At 39.2% G+C, this 21,928-nt stretch overlaps 1 protein-coding gene across 1 annotated transcript in view; it reads right to left on the bottom strand.

Annotated features, from left to right (window-relative positions):
* The window catches only part of PRKAR2A (protein kinase cAMP-dependent type II regulatory subunit alpha), a 57,511-nt gene that overhangs the window by 5,690 nt on the left and 29,893 nt on the right, over nt 1-21,928 (bottom strand). The window contains exons 3-8 of the mRNA XM_053953632.1: nt 11,636-11,688; nt 9,950-10,033; nt 8,732-8,838; nt 5,090-5,243; nt 1,956-2,057; nt 52-126 (exon numbers count right to left, since the gene is read on the bottom strand). Of these exons, the coding sequence (XP_053809607.1) occupies nt 52-126; nt 1,956-2,057; nt 5,090-5,243; nt 8,732-8,838; nt 9,950-10,033; nt 11,636-11,688 (575 nt within the window). The remainder of the gene's footprint in view (nt 1-51; nt 127-1,955; nt 2,058-5,089; nt 5,244-8,731; nt 8,839-9,949; nt 10,034-11,635; nt 11,689-21,928) is intronic.

Raw genomic sequence — 21,928 nt, forward strand, 5'->3', positions numbered from 1 at the left:
AAAAGAAGCACAGAAAGGAGAATGATAAAGAGAAGTTTAGATTACGAGTACCTGAGAAATTATACGTTCCCCATCTTGATACACCTTCTCTCCTATAACATCCACTATCTTCATTCGCTCTGATGCCTGGAATAAAGAGGAAAATTAAAAATAATGATCAATTACAGTTTATCTCTATGAACTCTTCTGAATCTCTGTGACCCCTCCTGAAATGAACAGACACACAAACACACAATTTATAAATTGTGTAAATTTATAAAGCCACAAAATGACATTGTCATAGTACTGCAAGACAGGTCTTAAGACTACCATAATCAACAGGGAAATAAAATTGTCTAGTGTCCCATCCCTGTGCTTGTCTGACCACTCAAAACATACCTGATTTGGCTGGTTTAGAGCAAAGGGGAGGGAAGAAAAAAATCACTTTCTTTAAGATTCAGTTGAAATTTGAAGAAAACACTCTGAAAAAATGTTATAGACCTCCTAAGAACAAACTCTAATGAGAAATACCAGCAAAACATTTTAAAAATATTTTAACCACTATATACCTAAACATGTGTGTGGGAGGAGTTGTGTCCAAGGACTCATTCCTAGAGTGAAGAGGAAGGTGACAGGACAAGGGCTGTGAGCTGTGAGCAGGCCCTGCAGTAGGGTGCCATGCCCAGCAGCACGGGCAGGAGGCAGCCCCTGGCACGCCAGGAAACATGCCTGAGTCTTCACAAACAGGAAGGGAGAAATGAGTTCTCTCCAGTGTTTCCCACCACCCATTTAGAACCCCACAAAACAATTTCGTTGCTTCGGAGCAGCACAAAAAATCATACCAAGAAAGGAAGAAAATCCTAACAGTTAAAATTCAGCAGATGATTCAGTTGCAATCAATCCATTCATTCCCCAAGTGCACCTTCATCTTGCCTATCTTTGAGAAATCAAATTCTGGTCCATGCATGATTCAACAGCAATGTGTCATGCAAAAAGCCATCCAGTGCTAATGAGTTATTTTTCTGTATCTTTAAATATTTGAGTCATTTCTGTGCTCGAAAAAGTCACATTGATGGAACCAGTTTAAGCTAGGCACTGAGAGAGAAGGTGTTGTAATTTATCCCTTCCACAGCTACAACATATGTCCAAAATAATACATAGTAGAGGCTGTTGTTCACACCTAATGATATTTGCAATTTTGTAATCTTCTCCCAAAGGGATTAAGAGCTCAAATACTAAAGATTAATGCTGGAAAGTATTTTTTTTATGATCAGGAAAATTAAATTATGGTTTAAGGCAAAAACAGATTATTGCATAAGCAGGTTGGTCAGTTCCAAAAGCCCTCTGACAATACAGGGATAATCAATGGAAGGGACAGTTTCCACACTGTTCCTAAATTCAGGCACCACACACCCCAACAGGACAGTGTGACTGCATTCCCATGTTGCAGTGCTTCCTTCCCTTTAGCAGTTTAACTCCTGAATATTAAGTTAAGCTTAAAGCAAGACTACAACAGCTCACATCTTTGTATCAAATTTAAAACCACTCCTGGCTGATAAAGGCCAAATATCTCAGTGACTGTATCCTTACTTCAATATCACACCCTCACAGGCAACCACAGCCCTGACTACCAAACTGCATTTTGATACCTGTTTCCTGAAATACATATAGGTAGTTTTTTGTTTTGTGGGGTTTTTTTGTGTAAAGAACTTTTTAAAAAATCAGATTGAGATAGAAATCACCAAATTGCTATTGTGAATAAAGAATCTGGGAAAAAAAAAAAAAAAACCCAAAAACTATTTCAGCAATGCAAATTTGTGTAGCATATGTGATACCAAAGCAGCACTTAGTATTTTGTTCTAAGCAAAACAGGCTTATATATAGCAGGATATAGTAGGATTTCTGATATAGCAGGAACACTGACTGGAGTGCTGCTAATGCAAGAATTTGATGTAGATGTCTCTGAGAGGTTTTACCTCCAAGGATTTAAGAAGGGGCACAGACTCAATAAATAATTCATACGTCTTCCTCTTCTTTGCGTTGTTTTTCAGTATAATTCTTCTGAATGTCACTCGATCCTGCAAGAAACAGCACAGAGAAATATATTACTCCTTTTCACTGAAATGCTCCCTGTTTAAAGAACTGACAAACATGAACAAGTATTTACAGCAAACGCCGGGGCTGAGAAAGCAGCTGCTAAAGTGATACCACATCCACCACAACACTGACTGCAACAGCTCCTGCTAAGAGTACTTCTGGCAATAACAAATTAAAAAATAGGGAGCTGTAAGACCTGATCCTTCTCACATAACTACTTAGGGATTCAATTTTTATTCTGTCTTATACAGTTTTTCTGTGTTGAGTTTTGGGGTTTTGTTTGCCTGTTTGCTAATATATCTTTTATGCTTCTGCGTCAAATGAAGAAGTTTCGCTCTTTCTACTGAAGCCAGTGAAAATTGGCATTTCCAGCACTTCTTAAGGCAACTGCAGAACTAAGTCTGAATTGGATTCTTCTCTACTTGAGTCACAGATTTCAAAAGTTGAAGATGTATACTGCTCTTAGGTCAGGAACAGAGTATCAAACAGCAGCAGGCTTGTTCACTCCACCTTCTCAGATCCAAGAGCCAGCTTCTAGAAGCGCCACTTCCCAACTGCCAGCCGTGTGCGAGGAAAAGCTGCTGGGCGCGCTGGTGAAGCCAAAGGGCGCAGAATCCCCTCCGGCCCCGCCCGCGCTGCGCCCCGCGGCCACAGGGCGGCGCTGCGGGGCCAGCGGCTCCGGCACACGCCGAGCGCCCCGGGCCGGCGGCGCCGGCACCTCCGGGCAGGGGCACCGGGCACCGGCGCTGCTCTCAGCGTCTGCCCCGCTGGCATCCGCCAGCAGAGCCACAGCTGCAGCCTGCCGTGCGCAAGGGTAAAAACCAAAAACAGTCAGAGGACAGGAGCAGAAATTTGGTCAGGAAAATGGCACAAAAACAACACCACCACCACATAAAAAAAAAAACCCAAAAACAACAAACCAACCAACAAAACCCCCCCAAAAACAAAACAAAAAAAAAAATCAACAAAACACAAAAAACTAACAAACAAACAAACAAAACCAAAAAAAAACCAAAAAAAAACCAAAAAAAACCCACACCACCAAAAACAAAACAAAACAAACAAACAAACAAAAAAAAAAAAACACCACCAGAAACATCCTGAGAGCCCTTCCTCTGGTTCCCAAAACCGTCAGGTGGTACCTAAGCAGCAGCATTTTGAGATGAAAAGGTATTTTCAAGTAAGTGGACATCTTTAAGGGATGCAGGCTGCAAATACTTGTAATAAGGACTAATAGAGGTGGTATCAATGGAACATTAAAGTTGAAGGATGAGGAAGATGAAAGGTAGGATGGTATTACTGTTATCCAAAGGAGAAGAAGAGATGATAAAGCGTAACAAATTTTTCTGTTTTCAGAGGAATTCTTCAGTGGTAAAACTGTCTTCAAATGTTTGTTTTTGGAGCAGCAAAAAGACATAGAAACTGGCGGGGGGGGGGAGGTTGTAAATGCATTAAAAAAAAAATCAGAATTCACCTGCTTGAGAATATCAGTGAGAGAGGAGAAGCAGCAGTATTTGAACAAAAAAAAGCCAAACTGTGAAGGTAGCATGTGTGACCGTGAGGTTTCCCCCAGACACATTCAGCAGCAAAGGCTGAGGACATTTCCCTCCTCCAGAAGGGACCCACTGTGATAACTGCTTTGTGCCTGAGCCTGCCAGATTTCTGTTTGCCTAAGCCTGCAATGCAGCAGGAGTAATCCACGCTTCCCGAATGGCAGATAACCAAAGAGCTTAGGCAATGACTTCTGCATACTAATAAAAATATGTTTAAATTACATCAGGGACAAAACAGTACAATAAAACATGGCAACAGAGTAACTGGAAGAAATAACTGAAGTTTGAGAGGAAAATGCAGCCTTAGTTAATAAAATATTTACTGGACAGATGATTAGCAAGAAGTCCCTGTTCATCTATACCTTGCTAATTAATTGAATATAATCACAGTAAAACAATCCAAAATTAACCCAATTTGTGCAGTTCTTTTCGAAGGCAAACCAGAACAAAGAATCATCTTCTCATTTTCTTCCTTTTATGAATGAGCTCAGTTTGTAGCTAGCTGCTTTGTTCTGTCTTCCTCCAGAAATGAGATTCTGACATTACTCCCCGGTTGATTTACCAAACTCTTTTCTTCCACGTCACAAATAAAAGGGAAGCCAGATCTCCAGCGAGCCTGAGATTGCATGAACAGCCATGTGCAGCAGCTTATCAGTCCTGCAATCAAGGTCACAGCACACGGGCAGCCCCCAGCGAGAGCTGCCGAGGAGCCCGGGGCACACAACACTTGTGGCTTCAAAGGCTCTGCTGATCGCACAATCCTCTCATTATGCCAACCCTCACAGATGAGTAAGAGAGCACTGGGAAAATAACCCCATCCAAATAGTGCAGGGAAAAGAACTAAAAAAGGAAACTAATGGCTACAGCTTCACATTCAGCACTGCTGGGCTAGAGACACAGCAACACCATCATTTAGCTCAGCATCTCATAGGTCATGCTGACCTGAGAACCTCTTCCAAGGTAACAGAACAACAGTTTATTGTGAAGGAAAACAAAGCTTTGGGCAGTTTTCTGACCTCTTCAAATCACTAACATCCTCAAGAAGGTATTTAACACACTCCCTTTCCCTTAAGAGACAAAATGGTAGGAAGGTGAGTTGAAAATAAACAACATGATTTATATATTGTTTCCCCTCCCAAAAAAAAAAAGTGCTTTAATGCCTCCACTGTCCTCTGCAGGATGAAAACAAAACCAGGAGGTTTTTCTTCCCAACTAACAAAAGCCACAATTACAGTAAAAGCAAAACTAAAGGGACAGATAGAACTAGTGATAGAGTTTTTACAGACAAGTTGTTCCAGACAGTCAGACAGATTTGCACAATGGATCTGTCATGCCAGGAGATGAGATAGCAGATCCTGATAAAACACCTGTGAGCAGAGGAGCTGTATCAAGAGAAGTTCTGGACACGGTGAGGTACTGCTTTAAATATTATGCATATGAGAGCAACCTCCTTTCCTTACCAGTCCCCAAAGGGCTCCTTCTGTTGTGGCAACAATGGTGGCAGCTCTAGGAGTGTTGTACATCAACGCCAGCTCCCCAAAACTGCCGTGATTATCGTAGCGGCCCACACAGCGAGACTGGTTGTCTTTTGCTACAAAAATATCATACAATCCTCTGGAAAACAACAGAATAAACACTTTTTATTAGACAACATCCCAGTACAAATGTTGAGAACAGTTTTTTGCTGTTATACAAATAGTCCTTTTATTGCTGTGTGAGATGGAACTTCCTGAGCTTTCCAGCTGCCTGATTCTCGGCTGCTTCTATCTATACTATTTTCACAATAATTGTTTATTGCTAAGGCAATTCTATCTATACTATTTTTACAATAATTGTATCTTACTAAAGCATTTCTATCTATACTATTTTCACAATAATTGTCTTTTACTAAAGCATTTTGCTCCTGATAGATATGGGCAGGATTTACTTGGTTTCCTCTGCACAATATTTTGACATTGCTGTTCTGGCCAGGGTGAGAAGTAGTTTTATCATCTTTAACAGTGACATTTCAAAGCATGTGTGTTACTCAATGAGGTCTCCAGAGTGACTCAGATCCATCTCTACCCATTTTCTCAGTGTCAGCATTGTTGCAGGACCTTTGAGATACACTCAATCCAACTGCTCACCTGCTACTATGGGTTTGTCTCAACTCCAGCTTCAGGGTGTGTGTACATCATAACCCCAAGATGCTCTAAACCTGCTGATATCTAGCCAACATCTCTGAACAGAAAATGTTAAATGGTATTATAAAAATACCAAAAATGGTATTATATCCCACAACATCACTAGGCACATAAGAAAATGAATGACCAGAAATGTTACTAGGTCAGGAAGGAAGGCACATGAGACTGCACAAAATCCTACCAGACATCTTATACGCTACTGCTTATTCGCACCTAAGAGAGTAAGAAACCAACAGCATAATAAAAATAAACTAGGAAAGGATTAGTGTTGATGGAAAGTGTCACTAATTCTTGTAATGTCTGATATCTATTTAACAATTCTCTGAGAGGCACCAGCAGAGGTTTTTTTTGGATCTGGAAGCGCCAGCTACGAACACCTTAAGCAAAAGCAACAACAACTTCTTCCCATCCTTCAGCTTGAAAGTCACTTACTAGTGCCATTTATTTCCAAATAACTATAGCCACGTAACAACCTTCAGTCAAGCATTCAGCTGTCTTTGGCCCAAGGACTAATCTGGTGATGCAACACTGCTTGACCTTGGCTCAGCTTTATTGAGAAAACTGTTGCTGAGCTGTGAGAGAGTCCATGAACTAAAGGCCTGCAAGATAAGAAGAATAAAAACAGACCGAAGTGTAATTGTTGAGATGGTAATCGTTATGAGCCCAAGGACTCAAGTGAAAAGTACTGACATGAAAAAATATAAAACCCTCAGGTAAAAAAAAAAGCAAAAAAACAGAGGAGGGCAGCTCAGTAAGACTGTGGAGCAGTCTGTGCCAAGAGGCAGCAGAGGCCAATGTTGCCCCTCCTGAGTGATGACTGCTCAATCAGCACAGACCCTGCAGGTGCCTCCTCAGCAGCAATCAGTGTCCCACGTTCAGCCCTGCAATAAATACATCCCCCTGAGCTCTCCCTCCATGCACAGGGCACTGAACACCTGCTGCATCCTCAGGCTGTACCTCCCCTGCCTGCAGCCCCTCTGTGCACGGTGGAAGACACTCGGACACGAGCCACCTGGTGAGGAAGTATTGCAGAAGGCTTTAGAAAAAAAGGCCTGTGCCAGAACACAAAGTCACTGTTCATTTAGACAGAAAGAAACTAACCTTCAGGAATATTTAGGCATTAATTACTTGGGAGTAACAAGACATGCCTACTCATGGAAGAGCCAGAGTCCTCAGAACTTGCACTTGCACACAAGTGGAAACACTGGGGTTTTCCATAAGGACCACTACTGTGCTATTCTTTTGCATGAAAAATTAAGTGTGTGGGAGGTGGAGGAAGACTGGAAAGGGAGAAAGGACTGAAAATTCCTAACTGCAGAAGTTTTTCCTAACAACCAAATAGCCAACTAAAGAGTTGCAGGTGAGTCACTGTTCACAGCAAAGGCTGCCATGGTGTCATTGGACAACACCAAGTTTCATCTCCTTCACTGTACAACCTTTCTGTCACATACTTTTAACTTGGGAATAAAACAAAACAAAAACCTAAAAGCCTGAAAACCTCCAATACAACTATGTATTGACAGAAAAAAAACTGTTGTGGAGTAACATTACATCAGTAGAACAGAGACCATAAAAGCATTTACTTGAGTATCTAAGTTAAGGTTACATTTCACTTCTTCATTTTAGGTTAAAACTCACAGCAGAGTTTTTAATAACCAACAGGGTAAGAGCCTTGCACAGAAACAAATCAAGATATGCTGATGGTATCTAACATTTTTGAGAGGCTTCCAAACCAAGTTTAAGTTTCCTCAAAATTAGGAACCACTGCTCTGCACAGATCTCATCGTTGCAGAGCTGGTGGCTCTGGCTCCCACGAGTTCTGATCTGCAGTACCTTACTCTTATCTGTAACAGCCTGATAACTCTGGTGAATGTGGCAAGAGAAGGAACTCTGCCTGTCTAGCCAAAGACATGGGATTGGATGGAGGGAGAGCAGTTGAGGAAGACAAGTGAGTGTAGAAATGGGGCACTGGTTTAGGCTAAGGGGTTGGTACAGCAGAGGACAGGGGCACAGGCATATGGTCAGAATATACTTGATGCAGCCTTATGTTTTGTAATTTCACTAACCAGAAAGGGGAATGTCCTTAAAATGAACAAGAAGCATTTCAAATGAACAGTTTCTAACCTAGAAATTCTTCTGCAATTCAGAAGGCAACAACCTGTCTTGAAGAACCTGCTTGGAAAGCATTTTATACAATATGAATGGTGCCATTATTTCAGCGATAAACAAGATAACAGTGCACCAAAAAGCAGTTTAAGATCATGTTTCAACAGACATTTATAAATCACTCAGTAATATTCTGTTTAATATTGGAGTTTTGCAGAAGGAAAAAAATCCATGTTCTTAATTACTCTTTGGATATGGTTATTCAAAGTAACATTAGTCAGATTTTTTTCCGAAAGGGTAAAAGATACTTAAAATATCCATGCACACATGTATGTATTATATGCCTGTTACACATATATGTGATCCCCAAAATTATGATGTGACTTTGCTCAATGGAAGAAATTCCAAAATGACACCTTATACTCTGCAAATACAAATCACAACCAACAGAGGCAGAGCAACCCCAACTCTCTCAGAAGTCAGTCATCAAAATTAATTGAATAAAGTCCAGGTTTTCCCATGGTAGCCACTACCATGGATTTTTATTTCCTATTTTCTCCTTCCTGCAAATAATGTCCTACCCCTTCCCCCAGACCTATTTTTGCTGCTATTCCCACTCCTTCAGAAAAAAAATATAACCTGGTCTAGAGACAACATGTAATAGGGCTGGTTTTAAGCTGTGCTTATGCTGATAGGCACAAAAACTAAACTGAGTAATTTTCCTTCAGAAACTGTCCTGTAGTAAACACTCCCTGCCATCTCTAAGAAGCTGAAAAGAAACATCCTCTACACTTCACAGGCACAGCTGCTTACCGCTCAACGACATAGAAGTTATCTCCATCATCACCTTGGTCAATCACATGTTCCTGAGGTTTCACCTTCCTCTCAAACATGGCATCAAGGACCTGAGACAGCTGCTCCTAGAAAACAAGCAGGACCAGGGAGGAAAACCAACTATCAGAAAACACACCCTAGTGTTACTGTTGGACAAGGGTGAGCTCATTTCATTTGGTCTGGGTAGTGAACTGGAACATGCACCACACTTTTGTACACTTTACTGTACAAAAATACAAGTAATATTGATATTACATGCTGATTTCTACTAGCAGCTCACTCCTTTCCAGCTTATTAATATAAATTCAATAATGCAGACAACCAGACTTCTGGCATAGAAGAGTCATTCTTTCAAATTTATGTCAAAATGGCTCAATTTTCACATACCATTTCAGTGCCAAAGCACACACATACCTTTGGTATAATCTGACGCAGCTACACTGCAATGGACACACATCAATTCATATCAACAGTACATGTATTTCATTGTATGTATGTCTAGAAATGGCACCATGATCTATTAGTAAATTACATGTACTGTCATCATCTAAGAGCCCCACTCATGATGAGGACTATACTGAACAAAACTCTCCATAGACTTATTTCTCTGGATAGTCTGTTGTCTTAGAGCAGCTGCAATTCTAGCCCCAGATGAGACAGGACAGGTATAGATGTGGAGCCCACACGAAAATGGGATAATGCTGGTCTGCACAGCAGGCTCCAGCTGGATTTCCCTGTTGAGCCATGACTAAACTTCCTTTTTTTTGAAAGCAGTACAGCCAGGGAAACTGTGAAACCCAAGAAAGACGACACCATATAAATGCCTTGCCTTGCTGCTGACCTGCTTTACCATCTTGGCTATTCCCAAGCCCATTAACAATACACTTTCACTGCATTTTCAATGACCAGATGTTCAAAGTTGAAGATGTAGATCACAGCTGAGTTTCTAAAAATACACTGCATCAACACACAAGCCAGTCTTCATGCTGCTGATACACTTGAAATATTTACTGCACTCCTGAATTTGGGAATTATCACTGCAGCATCTCTTGGCACTACTACACTGAAAATATTCCTTATCTTTTAAACAGAAAACTATTTTCTTGTCTTTAAAAACTGTGTCTGGACTTTTAGATAATATTAACTGTACACAACAAAAAATTAACTCCATTTAAGATTTCCTTAAAATATTATTACCTGATCTAGGTTTTTGAAGAGCAGGATATCTTTACAGGCTTCCTGCAGTCTGCATCGCTGTTCATCAGTTTTTGGATGAACTACCTTTAAAACAAAGTAGAACAGAACAGTCATGACAACAGAGAAATATGATTGCAGACTAAACCTTCACTTCAGCATGAAAAAGCAGAGCACAATTTAAGTGTCAAAAGTATGCAGTCCTTTTTTGTTTGCATAAACAGTATTTATATATAAACACATAGTGGAAGACAGAATGAAAGACACATAAGAAAAATACTATGCTGACAATTAACATATGAAAAATAACAGTGAGGAAAGACAAGAAAGAAGAGAATGCCTCTTCCATTCCATTCCCTTCCCTTCTAACACAGCCATAGCCACAGTCAAAGCTTGAACATATCAAACAGGGGAAGAAGTGAACAGTTTTCTTCCTGAACACTTACATGGCTATATTAGTCCCAGTATAACTACTGCTGGCACACAGGCAGTTGGTATCTTATATGATACATGGATCTCAGCCCATCCAATAAGAAGTTATTGAATAAGCATGTTTTTTTCTAACAAAATTACTTAAATAAAAGCTTTGTTGTTTGAAATATTTTGTTACTTCCTTCCATTTATAAACATCAGGTTAAAGGAATCAATACTCACTGTATCATGAAAATGTTTTTATATGTGCTTGTAACGGGCTAATTATGAAAATATATTAAAAATTAATTACCTGACATGCACCACATTAACATTTATTTATGGAATAACAAGGATTCCAAAAACCAGTTATATTAGTAGGCATTTCTAAATAGGTCTTTTCCAAAGTTAAATAGGTCCTTGTTTTAAAAGAAAACAGAATATGAAATCATCAGTCAAGAAAACTAAGACTTTTGATGGAACAAATGTGTCCAAGTTTACAAACATTTGGATAACCTGACACACTCATAGTCATTTTTTCTTTTTATAGCATACAAAAGTTATTTAAGAAGTATATTTATGAAGCATCTCTTCTTTTTTAAGAGAAATTATGTTAGACTTAGATTTTCTTTGCAGAAGTGTAAGCATCCTTGCAATGGAATCTGGAAAGGAACACCAGAAGTCCAGGGAGAAAACACTGATTCTCACCAACCAGGCTGCAAGATTTGCTCACACAAAGAATCACCTCTAAAGAAATACAATTACAGTATCTGGATTTGCAATTCCTAGAAATTCCCAGCTTTCAAGAACAAGAGAAAAAACAGGTGTCCACAGACTTAAAATATTTCAACCAAGCATTTCTCCTACCCAGGCAGAACTGCTCTGACAAGAAAGACAGTAAAAAGCATGTGAGGAATTTTAAGCACCCATGAAGAAACAGCTGTGCTAAAGCTCAGCTAATTCTTCTCAACAGCATTGATGATCTAGGAATTGCCTCAACAAGCCTCTAGGAGAATTAAGAAAGGAAAACAGCAAAAATTTTAAAGATCTTAGACTTAAGCAAAGCTCTCGAGTCCTTTGAAGTAAAATTGTATTAAAGCTGTAGTGACTAAAAAAGCCCATGAGACAAAGTGGCTCTCAATTTTGAAGCAATGTCACTTTGTCAGTGTCACCACACCACGCTCAGCACAAAAAGCACAAGTGGTAAGAAAAGGCAATGTACATCTGCCTGTCAATCTGTAGAGAGACCCATGCATGGAGAGATTCCCTCACTCTTACCCTTTGTTCTGTATCTTCTTCCTCTTCATCTGGATTGAAAGCTTCAGCACAAACTTGGAAGAAAAAAAGAGAGGAAATAAGTAAAAAGAAGTAATTACATAAGAACAGCAAACAAATCAGTTTAAATACATTTCTTCTATTTTCCTACAGGAAAAGCAAAACCACTTTTCATTTTGTCATTATAGTGTCAGAGGCTCAAATCCTGTCTGTTCTCTGAGCAGGCACAGCATGGCTGTTCTCAGACTCTCATGTAAAAGTCTGAGACTTACTAAATAATCTTGCCTAGCAAGTACTCGAGCATGGACACAGATTTCCTTTCAACTGGTATCAAAGCATAACAATCTCCATTCAGATTCATTTACAAGCATCTCTAAAATGCAGTGCAATGTACAGAGCAAAACACTGAGAAAAAGGAGCACAAGGAAGGACGAGGCACTCGCTCCACCTCAACTCTGATTTGCAAGTGAGTATCTATATTTTGGGAGGTTTTTTTTATACAGAAAAATCATGTTTTCACATAAAGCTTTGGGAGTTTTTTTAATACAGAAAAATTAACTGGGAACTTAACAATCAGCTTCACCATAATACAGTCTAGGAAAAAATAGTATTTAGTCCCATGCCCCACACATTCCTCTATCTTACTACATTTTAACCAAATTAATGTCAACTGATGACACAAAAAAAACTCTGAAATTTACAGAATTATTTTTTAAAAAAGGATGAGAACAGTTGTGGAAAACTACACACTACAGCGCACTGGAACATGGCTCTGCCAGACATGTCATTATACCTACAGGATCAACTGAAAGAGAGGCAATAATGCAGAGCTGCTGAAATTTCAAACCCTTTTTGTTCAGTTTTAATTCTTCATAAAATGCTTATCTTCACTTATCTTAGCATTTACACTATTACACAGTCTTACAATACTAAACACAGACACTTTGGCCACCGAAAGCCCACAGTTCTAGCTCAGATTTTCTTATTAATTCATAGATATTTACAGTTCTTGCATGTCAAAATGATCTGCACTTTCTAACCACCTGGACTGACAGTCAAGGAAAGTGAGAGTCAGTCCTGTTTTCATCTAGCTGTGCTCTTACTTTAATAAGGGTGCTCTCATTCTGAGGTTATACATTACTTATAAAATTTTACAAGGAAACATAGACAAGCATTTTCCTTTGTACTTTATCCAGCATCCTGACAATAGTGAAGACTTGGCAGAATGCCCAGAAGCTCACTGCAATGACATCTAACTGCTGAATGGAGTGAGAAAGTATAAATAAAAATCCAGAATGTCTAGAATTCAGCAACTTGTAAATAATTTGAAAATACGCACATGTCTATTGACCCTGTCATTGTGCACTCAACAGGACAATAAAAATGCAAAATTCTAGCATAATTTACTAGGAAAGACTTGTTTGGTTTTGTGTGTCTTGGTTTTTTTTATTTAGTATTTTTTTTCTCCCTACCTAAAAGATACAAGTCTTTCCTAGGAAATTGGATTTTTTTCCTGGAGAGAATGAGGAGCCTCAAGTACAACAACAAGCATTCCACTTACCAAACCACAATGTAAAAATGCAATCATATAATCATTAGGCACCAGGCATTTAGAGAGTAAGTATTGCTCATACAATAAACCCATTTAACAATACAGAAACAGTGTATTGACAGTGCACCTACCACACACATGCTTTTAGTTTAACAGAGCCACCCACACTTAGGGCGGATACTTGACAAAGGATAAACAGCTTTCTTCCCCAGCTGAAAAAAAGTATAATCCACACCAGAGTCCACAGATGACTGGTTTATGGAAAGGTGGATGCCTACAAAGCTACAGAAATTGGACTGATAGGCTGATCCACTTAATATGCAATACAAAGGCACTAACAAAGAGAACATCATTAGCATTTTGGTGTGAAAGCTTTCCTCCTCCTTCCATTTTATAGTAAAGATCAAGGTCTATTGCGAAAGCTTTGGATTTTCAAATAAGGAACAGATACTAAGAAGAAAGGCTCCGTGGTTTAAACAATATGGTAAAACTGGAGATAACTGTTCATTTTTTACAACCAGTGTATCCTGTGACTCTAAACTGGAGTCCAGTTCTCTGTTAAGCACAATATTACATACTATAAATGGTCACATATCTATGAATTCAGAGATCACTGTACCACTAGACCATTTGATCATTCAAATTTTAATATTAAGCTGCAAATTTAATTTTGTTCTCACCTCAGCTGCAGGGAAGCTATTGCTAAAAATGCTTCAAAATTCAGGAAATTTTCTTCAAAAGTTCCTTCGGAAAACGAGTTTTATTATCACAGCTAAAACTAGAGCATTAGAGCAAAACCTTATCCTAAAACACACATCAAAGCAACACAGCCATCTATAACTTCAGTTTGAAATGGCTTTGGTTAAGGTTTGTACATGTAGGTTTCCCCTATTTCATCTTACCCAGTAATGAAAACAGCTCCCAAAGCCCATCAAAGGATACAGACTAGGACTTAGTGCCCTTCCCTTACATATGGAAATCACTTCTGTAATGCCCATGAATGGGCACCACAGAAATTCAATAAAAATATGGCAAAATACCACTTCTTCCCATGCTGTCACATAGAATGCCTTCCCATTATACTTTCCATTTTTCAACCTCCTGCTGGGATTTCTTTTTCCACGGAGAAGAGTAGGCCAGACATTTTGACTTCAAGCTTGGATAGCCCTGATTGACAGGACAGTATTTACATGCAGGCAGAGCTGTAACACTTAATGTAACATATCTGTTGTGGTATGCTTAAAAAGGGGGAGAGACACAAAATTCTCAAGCTTAATTAACATTGTGATACACTGGAAAGCCAACAGAAAGCTTTTCAGCCTACTCATAACAACCAACAGTATCTTCCAAATACTTTGAAACGTGACTAATGAAAAGAGAAAGCAGCATTACATCAAACCCATTCCATGTTTTAAGGTGCAGTATGACCAATTTTTCTTTCCAGTACTGTTAATAGGTAAATCACTTGGGGAAGTCTGTACTGTTGAACATATGCCCTGTGTGTCAGTCTTACCTTCAACATGTTTCACCTTATCTGTGCTGCTTTGCTATTCTTCTGGCTGTAAAGAACCCCCAAAACTACCCTAAACTCTGCCAACCCCTGTCAGAAGCGTAGGGAATTTCAGGACTCCTGAAGGTTATTCATTTGTGTGTTACAGTACAGCCAGTCCTAATGAAAAAACATCTCATCTTTCATTGTGACAGAGTGAAAACACCCTTGACCCATTATTTGATACGTGACTGAATTCACATATTAACTATTTAAGTGTCCCAACAAAACAGACACTCCGAGGCAAGCTTGTTCTCACAAGATTCTCCTGAAAATTGTTGTTTTTCAGACTCATTGAAATGGGAGTTGGAAGGGATCTCTCTCTGAAGGTCATCCAGTCCAACCTACCCCTCCAAGAGGAGCTATTTGAAATTGTGGGCTACTTTGGGGCTGACCTGGAAACCTCCTGGGGCAAAGATGGCATATCTCTCTGCTAACCTGCTCCACCACCCAAGGGGGAAGACATTTTCTAAATGTGCAACCTAAAGCTCACCAGTGTCTTCATGTAATTTGAAGTGACTTCTGAAATCACACCTTGCCTAGAGATTTTCAGCACAACTCTGCCCTTGAGCAAGTGCTAAGCAAGAATCCATGAGTGGAAGTTACACAGCAGTGTGACACATCTACAGCTCTACCAGCTCACACCATGCAGACCAAGCTTCCTTCCAAATCCACCCATACATAGTTCAAATAGCTTTGGAACATAAAAAACAGTTTTCAATTTTATGAAGCTTTGAGATAAAAAGAAATTCAGGCTTTTATCCTACGATCTACATTTAGTCTTTCTTAGCTTTTGCAGCTCTCATGCTGCACCTTCTTTGGCTTTCAAGAACATCTGTTAACACTTCTGAAGGCTCAGAAATGATACAGCTCCATCGCTGCTTTGTTATGCAGGTGACAGCATCTGAAAGCAAGAGATCTTTGTAGCTGCAGCAATGACATCAGCAGTGGATGGGTGAGGGGGAAGCAAGGGGTGGGGAGAGAAGGAGAAGTAGCAAGACAAGTTTGCCAGTACAAACACCACCTTTGTTTATGCAAGTTTTAATCACTCTCAAGATAATATTGTTCTGCAAAATAAGTGTTTTGTCAAGATCAAAGTCTTTGCACTATATAGAAATCTGTATGCAAAGAACAGTTGAGCATTTAGCTCTGGCAAGTTAATACAGCCTCCAAGAGAAATGCACACCATTCCTGACCCTGAGAGATCACTGCTTTTTTCAAAATAACAGCCAAGAGGCTGATGCCTGAACACCTTCAAACACACACAACAGAAGGAAATTTAAGTTCTATGTTTTATGCAAGGTGAATGCATTATTAATATTTCTGTTGCTACTGAAACAAGTAGCAAATAGATGCCTGTCGTACTCTCTTTTCAATTTTGGATTCCACCTTCTGCACTGCAGAGTGAAATCTTATTCACCCTCCCTTACTTATGAGGATGCATCACCTCCAATTGTTCCTTATCAGACCCATTAATAAAAATCCACTCAGAGCAGTACACTTTTCCAGTTATTTATTCAGATGAGTATTTTTAAACTATGCTTAAGGCAGTGTTCTTTGCATTTGAGTTTGTCAAAGCTTCAAGCATTTTTTAAGTCTGTCTCTCAAGGGACAGATGCACAGCCTCTTCGGGGAGCACTATGCCAGCTGGAAGATGACCACTTCCAGTGGCTTGTCATTCCCTCTGACAGCTGAGCTGCACTTCAAAACGATGCAGTCAGATGAATTAGGAAGCTTGAACAGCACTTACACACAGGTCTTTGCTGGCACAGCTAAATGTGATTTTCCACACTTGGAAAACAACTTCAAGTTTCCTCTCACTTCTGTTGCTGGTTAGCTCAGAACTTTTTGGTTCAGAAACTGCACTTTGTTTCTCAAGTGAAAGATCTCACCATGTCAAAGCAGACGACAGATTCGTACCTCGATCCAGCAAGTGGGAAACAGAACCTGCAACCATTTGCACCACCTGAACCATTCTCACATTTATGACAGTTGGAAAGAAAAGCAACACTGAAACCCAAAGAACAGTTAATATGTTCAAGAAAATCAGTCACTTCAGCCTTCAATTCACTAGTGAGAACTGACTGAAATCAAGGTAAATTTCTGTTAAAACTAACGTTATTGCATCAGCCCAAAACTCAAATCTTGGGTCTCAAAAGACTGGTCTTTCACTTTATGTGCCACTTGGCAATCTCCAGATGCAGGATAGCCTACAAGAATACCACCTCCTGACTTCACTCTTAATTGTCATAGATACATAACTGAGACATGATTTACAATTAACCAGGCCTTGAGCAAAAAAACACACCATCAAACTTTAGTCAAATACCAAAGAAGAATATTCAAACATGCAACCACTTGCATGACCATATATGTCAAATCAAGTGTCAATTTTTTTTCAGTGGAGAAATATTTAGAAATTATTCATTTCAAGGGGAAAGGAAAAGAATGGATTTTTGGTTCTTGAAACACCTTCAAATGTCATTTAAATTTAAAAGCAAACTAAATCAAGTCAGTTCTTCACAGGCAGAGCTCTTCTGTGTTACAGATTAACTACAAAGGCACTTAGCATAGCTGTGCCAAACCAGCTCTGTCCGGTCAGGATTACAGGTTCAGGCACACTCCACACTTGGTCCCAAAGCCTGCTCAGGCTGAAAAGCTGCACAGATCACTCTGTCAGGGAAAGAATCCTATGAGACACTGATGGAGCCTGTGAGCCCCTAAAATCCTGCACTGTTTCACCTAGCTCTGCAGAAAGCCACTCTTGCACACGTGGCTCTACTCAAAGCCTTGCTTACAGCCCAGAGTAAATCTGAAAATGCCCAGCTCTGATGTGGACATTACCTGTGCTCCTCAAGGCCCATTACTTTAACAGAGCAGCAAAACTGAGGTCCAAGATGGAGCTTGGAGAGACCCCACTCTAGTTCACAGTTGGATAAATGCTTTTACCAAGAGAAGTGCATGATGTGTTACAGTGCTTACTAACCTTGCTTTTAGAAATCTTTGATAACCATCTCCTCACCATGATTATGTACTTTCCAATAGCATTATCTAAATCAGACATCTCCAGCTTGTTCTCTTTCCATCAAAAGAGAAATGCAACACTTCCGGCGACACTGGCTTGTGACATTGTCACACACTCCTACTTCCTACTACTTTTCAGTAATGAGTTCAGAACAGACTGCACAATCAATTATAAATGCCACCTTTTATGATAATGGGTTTTTTTTCTTCGCAGGGAATTCAACTTTACATGCACAGACACCTTTTCTCCCAAGATGCATAAGTACAGGCAACATAATAAGCCCTTTAGAATTATGACAACTGGTTGACAACTATTTCCATAAGTGCATTTGCTTTATGTATTCTGAATAATGCAGTTTTCACATAATCTTATTACATTCGTACAGATTAATAAAGATCTGGTTTAAGTGTTTCTTTAAAAGGCTTTATCATCATATGTACAGTAAAACAACTGAGACAATGCTTTACAGCAGAATAGCCATTAAAATAATTTTTCTTCTTCTACTACAGGAAGATTTGGCAAAGTATTTAAAATTACATTTCCCTAGGGGCAAATGAGAACTTTGATGATGAAAGAACTAGAATAATAAACGGAAAGTAAATAATCACAGTCTCTTTTAGATTCCTATCTTTACACACATATAATGAAAGCATTACAAGCAGACAATACTGCTTCAACTAGATTTTAAAGACAAGCATAAAGCACTTTTAACAAGATACAGTGTGTTCCTACTTAATTATTATTCCTAGGTAGGCTTTGTTCAGCTTTGTTGGCTTTTTGTTTTGTTTTGCTTAACTCCTTCTGCAGCCTGCAGGATCTGGCCTGGACCCAGGTCAAGTGACTCAGGGACACAGCAGCAAACCACAGACCAAAGGCTTCACAACACCCAGGGATCTGTCAGGAAAAGACATTCCCTATCATACTAAGAGGCAACTTGCAGGGGGTCTTACTGAACTGCAACAAAACTTCATAAAACAATCCTCAGCTTGTATATCTTTATTTAAATCCTCCTCCTACTCATGAGCAATTAAAACGAAAAACTTGTGCCAGTGTAGGACTAGAGACAGCATTCTCCTAAGCACTTCTCCTACCTCTCTGCCATAACCAAATGAACATGACATTTGCCTTTTTTTTTTTTTCCAACTAAACCAACAGCTGTTTATCATTGTATTTGCTTCATATAGTTGCTATTTAATTATATCAAAGCACAACTTTTACTTAATGCCCTTATATATGAGTTATGACAAATGTTTTAGCTTATCCTTCCACTGTGCATGCTCACACACTGGAGGGTTATGCCCTCTCGCCTCACTGAAGCCACATGCTGCAGGAAAATAATGACAAACTCATGAGGCTCTAATTCCTAGACTATAATTTCTGATAATTTGAAAATTTACAGTTTCCAGAGGACCTAGATGAAAGCACTGTGGTGATAAAATAAACACTCTGCAAGTCTCTCCTGTACAGCTGGAGGAGTCAAGGAGCCAATATTGCCTGATTCCAAAAAATCATCTGCTAACTAAGTCACACCTGGGACTCCTGCATTTTGGGCTTCCGTGTCTCAACTCACAAGAAGAGAGCCCAGCATCCCATCAGACACTGGTGTGCTCTGGGACTTGCAGTAAGAGGTAAGTCTGCTTGAAAATTAAAATAACGAAAGTACTTCCATCATGGTAGAGGACTAACAAAAATAAGAAAGTTTTCCATGTGGCTGATCATTGGAGTAAACAGCTCTGACACTGATAGTAACCACCAAAAGCAAAATACTGCCCTTTCAATCTTAAAACAGTAATTTACAATTTGCTACTTCTGTTTCCAATTCTCTTTACTACATTTGAACAGAAGACTAAAATGGAGGCAGGGTATTTTGGAGTTACACATTATTCCATGTGGTGACGCCTGGGAAATTCAAATGGAGGAAGCTTTATTCTTGCAAGTCAAGGAATCAGAAGACTGAAATGGATAAACATGTTGCTGACCTTGTTCAAGCCTTCTAAGAGAGCCTCACTGATGAGATAGTCACCCATAAAAAAGGTCTCCTGGAAAACATGATGCTACTACTATTTCAGAGCACACAGATTCACAATTGTAGAAGAAAGCCTTCTGCTTTAATGATTCTGGTTTAGCCCATCACATAAATCTTAACACATTTCCAAATGTGTTACGTAAGCAAGGCAGATAGAACCAGAAATTTAGCACCAATAATGCTTATGTGCCTGAAACAGTGATACTTTCTCCGAGTTAAAAACAGCACAGAGAATGTTCACTTTCCATTCAGTTTACATCAGAACACCACAAGTTCCAAGAAGTGGCTCAAATATATACCTTCCCCCCAAAAAAGGCATGTAGCTTACAGGCTTTTAGCTGCAAACTGCAGACAGAAAAGAGAATTTAGCTGAGGAATAAAACAGGAAAAGTGGTTTTCTAGTCTAGAGATAAGAAATTTTCTTTACAGATCAAGGCTTTTTTTTTGTTTTATATGCGCAATTCTGCCATATGAACTGCTAAACTTGCAATAAGGCAAATATTTTAAAATCGTATTGAGAAAAGTGCAGTAAAGCACTTTTTGCCTTAAAATTTCATTTAGCAATGAAGATTACCTACATCTTTCTGACATCTCTCATGCATGCCAAAGTGTTAAAAGGTACTTCTGAAATAAATTCTATTATATTATTTTCAAAGATTTCTAGAGAATGTCCAAATACATATAAAACCACATTACCCTGAATAGAACAACTAATACCTATTTACCTGTAGCAACCAGGAACAATAAAAAATTAGCATGGCTTGACACCAAAGGATTGTGTGCAGAGGAATAACGTGGAAGCCCCTAAGTCCCTGTGCTTGGAAACTGCTGCTTCCTTTCCTGGCACACTGGAAAAGCAGGAAATGTGGGAAGTTACTGTTGGACCCCTTGAAGAAAAGCCTGGCAGCTCCCCCCATTCCTGTGTGGCTACTGAGCAATTCCAAGGCTCTGACGAGCACCAGCCATGGCAAAGGTGTGACTCCTTCACTCATTCATTTCTAGGATCAACCAACTCTGGACTTCAGCATCTCACTGAATAAATGGATTGTCTTAGCAGGAAATACACACTTGAAGTGGTCCAGCAAAATACTAATACTGGATAGAACTTCATCAGTTGGAACTTGTGTGCCTTATTTCTGACCAGTTTTGTTTTTCTCCTTTAGAGAAGGTCAGGGAGCCTAAGAAAATTAGGGTCTTTCCCAAATTTTGGAGACATGGGAAAAACACACCAAATCAGGTTAAGGTCTAGGCAGCCAAGTACCCACACACAAGCCACCTCCCAAAGTCAAGCCCTGACTCAAGTCTCTCTACAAATGAGTGCTCACAGCAGCTCCTTAGATAGCTTTAATATTTCCTGAAGTGAGCTTTCGTATTGTGTTATATTCCTTTTAAGTGAGTTTTTTAGTATTCCTATAAAGTTTTCTGTTATTTTGGGCTACACACAGACTCAGCAAGGTGTTCTGGTATTAAAAACTACCAAGTAAAGTTTCTGAAAGTACATCCTTTCAAATTTAAATCAAGTCTGTTTAAACTTCTATGTTCTCCATGGATAGACTATTTGACCTATTTCACATTTAAGCTGAAGTTACAGCAACCTAAACTTGTTTGAGTGTATTAATCAATATAGGAGCGTAACAACATCTCTGACTCTGTCTAAAACTTTATATTAAAATAGGGATGAAGTGCAGCCTTATATATTCACAAGAAAAATGCAAATCACATCTGACTCTGAGGTCACTCTAAAGATACATCACAGCACCAGGTTTTGCACCAAGTATAAAACTGCCTTTTTTAGCCTGTATTGTGACAGGCATTTTGAGATTTGTGTATTTGATCAACAAACCATGTTGGAGTATTTTCATTTGGGCTTTAATTCCCATGTTAAAAACCATCCTGAGTTCAAACCAAAAAGAAAAAAACAAATCACCAATTCTCTATCACACAAAAGAGAAAAGTTAAATTCCAACTTGTCAAAGGGAGAAGTAAATTTTATTTCAACCATCACATGAAGGCTGATATTTTCAAAAGTATTTATGTATACAAAGATATGGACCAACATTTCTGCAGGCTTTTTAAAGATCTTAATGTAAAACAATTAATGGAAGTTAATCACTTGCACCTTTTGCTACCTGAATACTTCTGCA

Source organism: Vidua chalybeata, chromosome 12 (genome assembly GCF_026979565.1).
Source record: "Vidua chalybeata isolate OUT-0048 chromosome 12, bVidCha1 merged haplotype, whole genome shotgun sequence".
NCBI lineage: Eukaryota > Metazoa > Chordata > Aves > Passeriformes > Viduidae > Vidua > Vidua chalybeata.